General features: G+C 42.2%; 1 protein-coding gene across 1 annotated transcript; it reads left to right on the forward strand.

The window, feature by feature from the left end:
• The first annotated feature begins 3,187 nt into the window (after nt 1–3,187).
• Nucleotides 3,188–3,692, forward strand: LOC116008005 (17.3 kDa class I heat shock protein-like). The gene has a single exon (XM_031248645.1). It carries the CDS (start codon nt 3,213–3,215, stop codon nt 3,690–3,692), a length of 480 nt encoding a protein of 159 aa, XP_031104505.1. The 5' UTR covers nt 3,188–3,212.
• The last annotated feature ends 9,496 nt before the right edge of the window (nt 3,693–13,188 follow it).

The raw sequence follows: 13,188 nt of genomic DNA on the forward strand, positions 1-13,188 counted from the left end.
AATTAGGGTTTGAAGCAATCGTAAATCTGTTGCTAAGACACCCCCAATGGAGCAAAGTATTCGAATGGAGAGGACCGACATATACTCCGGTTACCTATGAGTTTCTTGCTTCAGATGTGTCCCACTAAAACATTAGGTTCCCTATGCGTGGAGTTCAGACTTACATTTCCTTATTTTTCATGCACTTTACCGCTTTTTTTAGGAAATGGGAAGAACCAAAGAGCAAGCCTTGAAAAGGAATTATGAGGAAGCAAGCACAAGCCAAACAATGGCAAGAGCAGAACCACCACCTCCACCACCACAAGTTGAACCTAATGCAAGAGGAACAAGGGTCCTCCGAGGCTTAACTCATGAACAATTGGCGCTTGTGGATGTGTATAAGTCAGAGAATTTAATTGGAGGGAAATACTTTGATCCGAGCGTGCTAAGGGAATTTGGGTTTGAAGACATGGTAAATCGGTTGCTAAGACAACCGCAATGGAGCAAAGTATTCGAATGGAGAGGACCGACATATACTCCGGTTACCTATGAGTTTCTTGCTTGAGATGTGTCCCACTAAAACATTAGGTTCCCTATGCGTGGAGTTCAGACTTACATTTCCTTATTTTTCATGCACTTTACCGCTTTTTTTAGGAAATGGGAAGAACCAAAGAGCAAGCCTTGAAAAGGAATTATGAGGAAGAAGCACAAGCAGAACAATGGCAAGAGGAGAACCACCACCTCCACCACCACAAGTTGAACCTAATGCAAGAGGAACAAGGGTCCTCCGAGGCTTAACTCATGAACAATTGGCGCTTGTGCATGTGTATAAGTCAGAGAATTTAATTGGGGGTAAATACTTTGATCCGAGTGTGCTAAAGGAATTTGGGTTTGAAGACATTGTAAATCGGTTGTTAAAGACACCCGCAATGGAGAGGACCGAGATATAGAGGTTGTTAAAGACACCCGCAATGGAGAGGACCGAGATATAGATCCGAGTGTGCTAAGGGAATTAGGGTTTGAAGCAATCGTAAATCTGTTGCTAAGACACCCCCAATGGAGCAAAGTATTCGAATGGAGAGGACCGACATATACTCCGGTTACCTATGAGTTTCTTGCTTCAGATGTGTCCCACTAAAACATTAGGTTCCCTATGGAGTTCACGCTTACATTTCCTTATTTTTCATGCACTTTACCACTTTTTTTAGGAAATGGGCAGAAGCAAAGAACAAGCCTTGAAAAGAAATTATGAGGAAGCAAGCACAAGCCGAACAATGGTAAGAGCAGAACCACCACCTCCACGACCACTAGTTGAACCTAATGTAAGACGAACAAGGGTCCTCCGAGGCTTAACTCATGAACAATTGGCGCTTGTGTATGTGTATAAGTCAGAGAATTTAATTGGGGGGAAATACTTTGATCCGAGTGTGCTAAAGGAATTTGGGTTTGAAGACATTGTAAATCGGTTGTTAAAGACACCCGCAATGGAGAGGACCGACATATACTCCGGTTACCTATGAGTTTCTTGCTTGAGATGTGTCCCACTAAAACATTAGGTTCCCTATGCGTGGAGTTCAGAGTTACATTTCCTTGTTTTCATGCACTTTACCGCTTTTTTTAAGAAATGGGAAGAACCAAAGAGCAAGCCTTGAAAAGGAATTATGAGGAAGCAAGCACAAGCCGAACAATGGCAAGAGCAGAACCTGAGGAAGCAAGCACAAGCCGAACAATGGCAAGAGCAGAACCACAGGAAGCAAGCACAAGCCGAACAATGGCAAGAGCAGAACCACATGCAATAGGAACAAGGGTCCTCCGAGGCTTAACTCATGAACAATTGGCGCTTGTGTATGTGTATAAGTCAGAGAATTTAATTGGGTGGAAATACTTTGATCCGAGTGTGCTAAAGGAATTTGGGTTTGAAGACATTGTAAATCGGTTGTTAAAGACACCCGCAATGGAGAGGACCGAGATATACTCCGGTTACCTATGAGTTTCTTGCTTGAGATGTGTCCAACTAAAACATTAGGTTCCCTATGCGTGGAGTTCAGACTTACATTTCCTTGTTTAGGTTCCCTATGCGTGGAGTTCAGACTTACATTTCCTTGTTTTTCATGCACTTTACCGCAGTTCAGACTTACATTTCCTTGTTTTTCATGCACTTTACCGCGTTTTTTAGGAAATAGGAAGAAGCAAAGAACAAGACTTGAAAAAAATTATGTGGAAGCAAGCACAAGCCGAACAATGGTAAGAACAGAACCACCACCTCCACAACCACAAGTTGAACCTAATGTAAGAGGAACAAGGGTCCTCCGAGGCTTAACTCATGAACAATTGGCGCTTGTACCTAGCCGTTCTTCATTTTCATTAGAAAAACCTCATTTCAAAAAATCTCTCTCTTCTAAGATGGATTATCTCTATGAGATAAATTATCTTAACTCTTCTAAGATGGATTATCTCTATGAGATAAATTATCTTAAAGAGTCTAAGATGGATTATCTCTATGAGATAAATTATCTTAAAGAGGATAAGATGGATTATCTCTATGAGATAAATTATCTTAAAGAGGATCAAAAAATAGAAGAAACCCACCTGCCCCTTCTGAATCCATACTCTGCTTTCAATAAAAGAAACCAATCCAATTTTCTGGTTAAATCCCTTAAAGCTATTTACCAGAAAAGGTCTTTAGTTCCCAAAGAATACATCTCAGCCTCAGCCATGAGCAGATGTCCCATATATTCCACCCACCAAGAACAGTTCATTACTCTTGAAATCCCTGATGAATTCCCGGCCATTTGGAGGAGAGAAGGATATACCCATATCCACTTTGGAGCAATCCGTTTTTCCATAACCTATCATGGCAGAAAGGGTCAACCCGTAGTTGCCAAGCTATGTCTCCTTGATTCCAGGTACTTAGAGTACCAACATGCATTGATAGCCACCATGGAAGTCACACTTGATTCTGGCACTGTCTGTGCTACTGTTTACCCAAATTTTAACGTATCCTTAGAAGATCCACATCTTCTAGATATGTTTAAATCCAAGTCCATATTGTTGGAGCTAAGCATGCTGAGCAAGATGCTATTGAAGCCACTGTCCACTACCAGATGTCTTATCGATTGCAAGACCATGCTTTCGATATGAAAATTCCAGGAGGAGGAGAAGCTCTCATCCTAAGCAACAGAAATTTGGAAACAATTACTCAAACGCTCTTTTCTTTCACCAAGATCAATAGAATGTCGCTGATTCCGAGCTTCTTCGGTGGCCGACGAAGCACCGTCTTCGACCCATTCTCCCTCGAAATCTGGGACCCCTTCTATGACTTCCCATTCTCTATCGCCGCCGTCTCTGCACCGGAGGTTTCCGGCGAGGCGGCGCGGTTCGCCAGCGCGAGAATCGACTGGAAGGAGACCCCGGAGGCGCACGTTTTCACGGCGGACCTTCCCGGGCTGAAGAAAGAGGAGGTAAAGGTGGAGGTGGAGGATGGGAGGGTGCTGCAGATCAGCGGAGAGAGGAGTAGGGAGCAGGAGGAGAAGACGGACACGTGGCACCGGATGGAGAGGAGCTCCGGGAGGTTTCTCCGGCGGTTCAGGCTGCCGGAGAATGTGAAGATGGATTGGATAAAGGCTAGCATGGAGAATGGGGTGTTGTCTGTGACGGTGCCCAAGGAGGAGGCCAAGAAGACTGATGTTAAGGCTATCGATATTTCTGGTTAATTAATTAATGTTTATGTGGTGTAAAAAAAAATTAATGTTTATGCAGTTCTATGTGTGTGTCTTATTATTAAAAAAAAAAAAAAAAAAAAAAAAAAAAAAAAGAGGAAATAAAGCATCTAACAAATGCTTTGTTTGTGGAAAGCCAGGACACTACGCCAAAGATTGCAAGGAGAAGCAAGCGGCTAAAATGATATCGGAAGTCATGTCTCTTATTGATGACGATATCGCCGAAGAAGACCTGGATGGCTATCTCAGCCCAGAAGATGAACCTTCAGCAGAAACAATCTTTTCCATAGAAGATGAAGTTCCGGAAGAAGATTTTATCTCATACAATTTTGGGATAAAAGAAGATGAAGAGTTCAAAGCACCCCATGTGAAAGTACAGATCAAGCACCGGTCAAGCAAGCCATTCGATGCCATAGCCCTTGTTGATACTGGAGCTCAGTTCTCAATGATGAACCCAAAGCTGTTACCTCAAGAGGCATGGAGACCATCCCAGAAACGTCTTACATCAGCATCTGGAGATGATTTTGATGCAGGATTAGAGACGAAGGAACCATTGGAGATTAGCATACTTCCTAATTGCAAGATCCAAATTCATGTTCTTGGATGTGGCCTTCCAAGAAGGGATTTGCTATTAGGATTTGATGCTTTCAAGATGATGAAGGTATTGGTTCAATCACGAGGAATTAGCAAAGGCCCCTACTTCAAGCCCTATGAAGAAGATTACAGAATGTGGCAACTCAACTTCATGGATACCATCACCCAGATCAAGCAACAATTGGTGGAGCAATTATGTGCAGATTCTCATGACGAATTCATGAAGAAACACAGTAAGCCCCTATGGACCAGAGAAGAGTTCTTTATTGAACTTCTTCCCGGGCTGAAGAAAGAGGAGGTGAAGGTGGAGGTGGAGGATGGGAGGGTGCTGCAGATCAGCGGAGAGAGGAGTAGGGAGCAGGAGGAGAAGACGGACACGTGGCACCGGATGGAGAGGAGCTCCGGGAGGTTTCTCCAAAATCTGGATCCTTGAGTCAATCTTTGAATAGTATTCTCCAGATTTGTGGCTTAGCTCAACAAGATTGTTGGAAATTGATTTGAGGGTGCGGTTTTGAGCTAAGGCGTTCTCCGTTTGCCAGTTTAAAGTCTGCTCAATGGATGGTTGTCCTCTTAACTGGCCTGTTGGTAATACTTCATTAGGAGCTGGGATCTTTGGTGCATGCATACAACCTCCTCGCTGAAAACTTTCCAAAGGGGGAAAGTCTTCCTCATAGGACTCTGAGATCACCATTGCTGGGATGGCTGGTGAAGCTGGTACTATTGTGGGCTCCTTTCTTAAGTACTCTTGCTCATAGCACTTAAGAGCCTTCCTTTTTCTTTGCAGGGGCACAGGTGGTGGTGACGGCGGATCTTCATCATCACTATCATCCTTACTTCTGGATCTTCTCCTTCCAGAGGGCTTGCAGCTGGGTCTCCTCTGTGGCTCCTTTGTTGGGTAGCATTGCTTACAATCATCTTCACACAAATCAAAGAAACAGTGATTTGAGATGGGATCCTTAAACCAGAAAACTGGTTTACCAAATTGGTCGAACGAATGAACAATTTCACCCATTCCTGTTTTTCCGTAACCAAGGAAAACTGGTTCTGCATCATCATCGTCTGGGTCATAGTCAAGGATCTCCTGGACATGCTCCTCTTGTCTTTCTCTAGCCTCTTCTACCATATTGATGGATGGTAGAAATTCTGTTCTTTTTAAATGAGCATGATTGAATGAGATTCCAACGGTACCATCTTTTCGCCTGCTAATGGTAGCCTCGTTGGATTCGATTGGCCTTCTGTTCTGGTGCAGCTTCTCATAGTTGGATATCCAAGTGTCAGGGATAACTTGGATCAACTCCTCTTTTGTACATCTCCTGGGAACCTTAGTGCAGGTAACATTTCTCTGTTCATCAGTGACTAGGATGAGAGCTTCTCCTCCTCCTGGAATTTTCATATCGAAAGCATGGTCTTGCAATTGATAAGACATCTGGTAGTGGACAGTGGCTTCAATAGCATCTTGTTCAGCATGCTTAGCTCCAACAATATGGACTTGGATTTTAAACATATCTAGAAGATGTGGATCTTCTAAGGATACGTTAAAATTTGGGTAAACAGTAGCACAGACAGTGCCAGAATCAAGTGTGACTTCCATGGTGGCTATCAATGCATGTTGGTACTCTAAGTACCTGGAATCAAGGAGACATAGCTTGGCAACTACGGGTTGACCCTTTCTGCCATGATAGGTTATGGCAAAACGGATTGCTCCAAAGTGGATATGGGTATATCCTTCTCTCCTCCAAATGGCCGGGAATTCATCAGGGATTTCAAGAGTAATGAACTGTTCTTGGTGGGTGGAATATATGGGACATCTGCTCATGGCTGAGGCTGAGATGTATTCTTTAGGAACTAAAGACCTTTTCTAGTAAATAGCTTTAAGGGATTTAACCAGAAAATTGGATTGGTTTCTTTTATTGAAAGCAGAGTATGGATTCAGAAGGGGCAGGTGGGTTTCTTCTATTTTTTGGTCCTCTTTAAGATAATTTATCTCATAGAGATAATCCATCTTAGAAGAGAGAGATTTTTTGAAATGAGGTTTTTCTAATGAAAATGAAGAACGGCTAGGTACAATAGATGTGGATGTAGAAGCTGAAGAGGAAGACATATTTGGGAAATATGAAGGTTTTGAATAAAGAGATATGGCTGACTCTGATACCAAATCGGGGAGTCTCTAAAAGCAGTGGAGAATTAGGACCAAAGGTGAGAGAAAACTAAAAGCCTCTCCGGGGCATGACAACAAGACTCTCAAACCACTTCCTAACTTCTCTACATGTTAGAGATTACTTGAGACTTAGCAGGAACGTAACCATAAATCTATTCAAAACCTTCAACAAAAAAAACTTAGAAACTCATGATATTTTGCAAACTGGGAATTTTATATTTCAAACTGCGATATTTTACAAAGCAAACTGAACCTCCTTTTATAGGGATCAAGGATGGTTCTTGAAATACAATACAGCTGTTTACAACTATTACAATACATGTGGCCGACAAAGTGTGATGGCCTTCTTGACATAAAGTAAAGCTACCTTTTAATAAAGTTGTCTAATAATTCATACAACACGCCAAACTGATAAGATAACGCTGACATGACCCTGTCAGGACGGGGATCTTATCCTTGAAGATAAGATTTTTTTGTTGCAGATGAGATTTGCCTTGCTGGAGAGATAAGATCAAATCTTATCCTTCACTCATGAATCTCTTTCCTTTCCAGTTTCGTGGGTTCCAATCTGGTTGCTTTGTCTTCATGACCATCCATTCTCCATGAAATTGAAGATCCATTACGGAGTCTTCGTCTGATGCTGTGTCGCTTTCTGTGGAGTAGCCAGAGTAGCTGGGGTAACCCATGTGGTTAACCCATTCTTGCCTATCCATACCAGATTGCCTTCTCTTCGTTCTCCAAACATCCTTGTTCCACTGGCTCTTGTGTTCTGACCTTTTCTTTTGAGACTTTTGAGCATAAGCTTTCTCAATCTTTTCGACTTCTTCAAGCACTGAATCTATATCATCAAGGTTCCAAGGATCTTGTGACCATATATCTTCCTTCTGGGTCTGGTGTAGCTCATAGTAGTACTGGTTTTTTGCTGACTTGATCCTTTCATGATAGATCTCATCATCTTGTCTCACATCTGGCTGAATCCCTTCTCTGGGCCAAATTTCTTTTGGAATGACCTTGTTCTGGGCGAAAATGTACCTCTGAAATTCTGGATAGTCTTCTTCTCGGACTATGATAGATTCCATGTGCTGCTCATAAATCTTCATAAATGGTTCTGCATGTCCTTCTAAAAATCTGGATACCCATGCTGTGACTTCCCTATGCAGATGAACTGTGAAAAATTCTGGACCATCTTGGCATAACTTCTTCCAGTATTTTAATGGATAAAACCAAGTTAAGAATTTTATTAAATCTTTCTCAACAGAAAGATCTAACTCTTTTCTTAAGCTAGGCCTGTGGAACTCCATTAAAATATGATATTCATGGCATAAATACCAAAATATCCAATTTAACTCTTCTGGCCAATCTTGAACTTGAGCAATAAAGATTTGAGCAAATGGATATTTAGGGTGAATACCATATGGTTGTAGCATATGACCTCCATAGTATCTGAATAATCTGACTTCCCAATCTGTTCTTCTTTCTTCAAGGTATTCATGGCTCCATGGGAACTGGTTGACATCAATGTCTGGTGGAAAATCTGCATTTGATGAAGTGCTCTGGCTGGAACTTCCTTCATTGAACATATAGACTTCATAGATCTTGGACTGGAACTGGAGTTGAGGAACTTGCTGTGGTCTGGATAAAAAGTCTGCAACCACATTCTTCTTTCCTGGAATATGGCGAACATCATAGTTGTATCTAGAAAACCATTGTTGCCATCTTAGAGCTTGAGCTTGTGGAATTTCTTTCCTCTTGAACTGCAACATTTTTGGAAAAGCTGACATGTCTAACTCAATAAGAAACTTATAACCGATCAAATGAAAATTAAATTTTTTAATTCCATTTTTCACGGCTAAAATCTCTTTATAAGTGGAGTGGTAATGAAGTTCTGCATCTTTGAATCTACCACTGGAGTAGCCGCAAACAAGCCTCTTTCCTTTGACTTCCTGTAGGAGTATTGCTCCCCAGTAGTAATCACTGGCATCTGTTTGTAGAATTCTGAGTCCTTCACCTGCTGGAATGTGCAATGGTGGTAATTCCTTGGTGTGCTCCTTCATCCATCGGATTGCCTTGGTTTGCTCTATGCTCCATTTTGGTGGTGACTTCTTCAACATCTTGGTGAGAGTGCTAACATGAGGGGCTATGTTGGGAACAAAATCTCGGATATAATTAATTATACCAAGAAACTGTTGAACTTGCTGCTTTGTGAGGTTTTCATCAGGAAATTTGAGTAACTCCTGAGCAATATGCCTTCCTGGTTGAAACTTTCCCTGGTCAATATCCATGCCTAAAAACTGGATCTTCTGCTGGGCTAGTAACATCTTCTTTTCGGATAACATGATTCCAAATTTTTGGCATATCTCCATGAATTGTTTGATCAGCTGGATGTGTTCTTCCATGGTCTTACTGAATAGTAAGATGTCATCGATGTAAATGAGGGCTTTGTCAAGAATTGGCTCAAAGATCTTGGTCATCACTTTCTGGAATTCACTGGGTGCAATTTTGAGACCAAAAGGCATTACCTTCCATTCAAGATGATATCCTGGGATACAAAAGGCTGTCTTGTATCTTTCTTCTGGCTTGATTCCTATCTGCCAAAATCCTGCTTTGAGATCGAACTTTGAAAACCATTGGGCTCCTGGGAGATATGAGAACATCATAGATCTTCTTGGTAATGGAAATTTGACATCTTTGAGACATTGATTCAAGGGTTGATAGTTGATAACAAGTCGTAATTTTCCCCTTGCTTGTTCTGCTCGCTTGTTCACATAGAATGCTTCACATGCCCATGAGGACTTGGATTCTGTGATTAATCCTAACTTCTGCAACTCCTTGCACTCTTGAACCGCCATTTTGAGATGTTGAGGATTCATTCCTGAGTGGCTGGCTTTGGTGGGGTTGATCACCTTTCCTTCTTTGAATGGAAGTTCAATAAAGAACTCTTCTCTGGTCCATAGGGGCTTACTGTGTTTCTTCATGAATTCGTCATGAGAATCTGCACATAATTGCTCCACCAATTGTTGCGGGGGAAATATTTTGATCCGAGTGTGCTAAGGGAATTTGGGTTTGAAGACATGGTAAATCGGTTGCTAAGACACCCGCAATGCAGCAAAGTATTCGAATGGAGAGGACCGACATATACTCCGGTTACCTATGAGTTTCTTGTTTGAGATGTGTCCCACTAAAACATTATGTTCCCTATGCGTGGAGTTCAGACTTAAATTTCCGTATTTTTCATGCACTTTACTGCTTTTTTTAGGAAATGGGAAGAACCAAAGAGCAAGTCCTGAAAAGGAATTATGAGGAAGCAAGCACAAGCCGAACAATGGTAAGAGCAGAACCACCCCCTCCACCACCCGAAGTTGAACCTAATTAAATAGAAACAAGGGTCCTCCGAGGCTTAACTCATGAACAATTGCCGCTTGTGGATGTGTACAAGTCAGAGAATTTTATTGGAGGGAAATACTTTGATCCGAGTGTGCAAAGGGAATTTGGGTTTGAAGACATGGTAAATCGGTTGCTAAGACACCCGCAATGGAGCAAAGTATTCAAATGGAGAGGACCGAGATATACTGCGGTTACCTATGAGTTTCTTGCTTGAGATGTGTCCCACTAAAACATTAGGTTCCCTATGCGTGGAGTTCAGACTTAAATTTCCGTATTTTTCATGCACTTTACCGCTTTTTTTAGGAAATGGGAAAACCAAAGAGCAAGCCCTGAAAAGCAATTATGAGGAAGCAAGCACAAGCCGAACAATGGCAAGAGCAGAACCACCCCTTCCACCACCCCAAGTTGAATCTAATTAAATAGAAACAAGGGTCCTCCGAGGCTTAACTCATGAACAATTGCCGCTTGTGGATGTGTACAAGTCAGAGAATTTTATTGGAGGGAAATACTTTGATCCGAGTGTGGAATTAGGGTTTGAAGACATGGTAAATCTGTTGCTAAGACACCCGCAATGGAGCAAAGTATTCAAATGGAGAGGACCGAGATATACTGCGGTTACCTATGAGTTTCCGTCTTGAGATGTGTCCCACTAAAACATTAGGTTCCCTATGCGTGGAGTTCAGAGTTACATTTCCTTGTTTTCATGCACTTCACCGCTTTTTTTAGGAAATGGAAAGAACCAAAGAGCAAGCCTTGAAAAGGAATTATGAGGAAGCAAGCACAAGCCGAACAATGGCAAGAGCAGAACCACCCCCTCCAACACCACAAGTTGAACCTAATGCAATAGGAACAAGGGTCCTCCGAGGCTTAACTCATGAACAATTGCCGCTTGTGGATGTGTACAAGAGGGAAATACTTTGATCCGAGTGTGCAAAGGGAATTAGGATTTGAAGACATGGTAAATCTGTTGCTAAGACACCCACATTGGAGCAAAGTATTCGAATGGAGAGGACCGACATATACTCCGGTTACCTATGAGTTTCTTGTTTGAGATGTGTCCCACTAAAACATTATGTTCCCTATGCGTGGAGTTCAGACTTAAATTTCCGTATTTTTCATGCACTTTACCGCATTTTTTAGGAAATGGGAAGAACCAAAGAGCAAGCCCTGAAAAGGAATTATGAGGAAGCAAGCGCAAGCCGAACAATGGCAAGAGCAGAACCACCCCCTCCACCACCCGAAGTTGAACCTAATTAAATAGAAACAAGGGTCCTCCGAGGCTTAACTCATGAACAATTGCCGCTTGTGGATGTGTACAAGTCAGAGAATTTTATTGGAGGGAAATACTTTGATCCGAGTGTGCTAAGGGAATTTGGGTTTGAAGACATTGTAAATCGGTTGCTAAGACACCCGCATTGGAGCAAAGTATTCGAATGGAGAGGACCGACATATACTCCGGTTACCTATGAGTTTCTTGCTTCAGATGTGTCCCAATAAAACATTAGGTTCTCTATGCGTGGAGTTCAGAGTTACATTTCCTTGTTTTCATGCACTTCACCGCTTTTTTTAGGAAATGGGAAGAACCAAAGAGCATGTCTTGAAAAGGAATTATGAGGAAGCAAGCACAAGCCGAACAATGGCAAGAGCAGAACCACCCCCTCCAACACCACAAGTTGAACCTAATGCAATAGGAACAAGGGTCCTCCGAGGCTTAACTCATGAACAATTGCCGCTTGTGGATGTGTACAAGTCAGAGAATTTTATTGGAGGGAAATACTTTGATCCGAGTGTGCTAAGGGAATTTGGGTTTGAAGACATGGTAAATCGGTTGCTAAGACACCCGCAATGGAGCAAAGTATTCAATTGGAGAGGACCGAGATATACTGCGGTTACCTATGAGTTTCTTGCTTGAGATGTGTCCCACTAAAACATTAGGTTCCCTATGCGTGGAGTTCAGAGTTACATTTCCTTGTTTTCATTCACTTCACCGCTTTTTTTAGGAAATGTGAAGAACCAAAGAGCAAGCCTTGAAAAGGAATTATGAGGAAGCAAGCACAAGCCGAACAGAACCACCCCCTCCAACACCACAAGTTGAACCTAATGCAATAGGAACAAGGGTCCTCCGAGGCTTAACTCATGAATAATTGCCGCTTGAGGATGTGTATAAGTCAGAAAATTTAATTGGAGGGAAATACTTTGATCCGAGTGTGCTAAGGGAATTTGGGTTTGAAGACATGGTAAATCGGTTGCTAAGACACCCGCAATGGAGCAAAGTATTCAATTGGAGAGGACCGAGATATACTGCGGTTGCCTATGAGTTTCTTGCTTGAGATGTGTCCCACTAAAACATTAGGTTCCGTATGCGTGGAATTCAGACTTACATTTCCTTATTTTTCATGCACTTTACCGCTTTTTTTAGGAAATGGGAAGAACCAAAGAGCAAGTCTTGAAAAGGAATTATGAGGAAGCAAGCACAAGCCGAACAGAACCACCCCCTCCAACACCACAAGTTGAACCTACCCTCCGAGGCTTAACTCATGAACAATTGCCGCTTGTGGATGTGTACAAGTCAGAGAATTTTATTGGAGGGAAATACTTTGATCCGAGTGTGCAAAGGGAATTAGGGTTTGAAGACATGGTAAATCTGTTTCTAAGACACCCGCATTGGAGCAAAGTATTCGAATGGAGAGGACCGACATATACTCCGGTTACCTATGAGTTTCTTGCTTCAGATGTGTCCCAATAAAACATTAGGTTCCGTATACGTGGAATTCAGACTTACATTTCCTTATTTTACATGCACTTACCGCTTTTATTAGGAAATGGGAAGAAGCAAAGAACAAGCCTTGAAAAGAAATTATAAGGAAGCAAGCACAAGCCGAACAAGGGTAAGAGCAGAACCACCACCTCCACGACCACTAGTTGAACCTAATGTAAGACGAACAATGGTCCTCCGAGGCTTAACTCATGAACAATTGCCGCTTGTGGATGTGTACAAGTTAGAGAATTTTATTGGAGGGAAATACTTTGATCCGAGTGTGCAAATGGAATTAGGGTTTGAAGACATCGTAAATCTGTTGCTAAGACACCCGCAATGGANGAGCAAGCCCTGAAAAGGAATTATGAGGAAGCAAGCACAAGCTGAACAATGGCAAGAGCAGAACCACCCCCTCCACCACCCCAAGTTGAACCTAATTAAATAGAAACAAGGGTCCTCCGAGGCTTAACTCATGAACAATTGCCGCTTGTGGATGTGTACAAGTCAGAGAATTTTATTGGAGGGAAATACTTTGATCCGAGTGTGCAAAGGGAATTAGGGTTTGAAGACATGGTAAATCTGTTGCTAAGACACCC

This window comes from Ipomoea triloba, chromosome 16, assembly GCF_003576645.1.
Source record: "Ipomoea triloba cultivar NCNSP0323 chromosome 16, ASM357664v1".
NCBI classification, from domain to species: domain Eukaryota; kingdom Viridiplantae; phylum Streptophyta; class Magnoliopsida; order Solanales; family Convolvulaceae; genus Ipomoea; species Ipomoea triloba.

What these genes read in the sequence shown, in the direction of transcription:
- LOC116008005 (XM_031248645.1), top strand. Translation starts at nt 3,213, where the DNA reads ATGTCGCTGATTCCGAGCTTCTTCGGTGGCCGACGAAGCACCGTCTTC.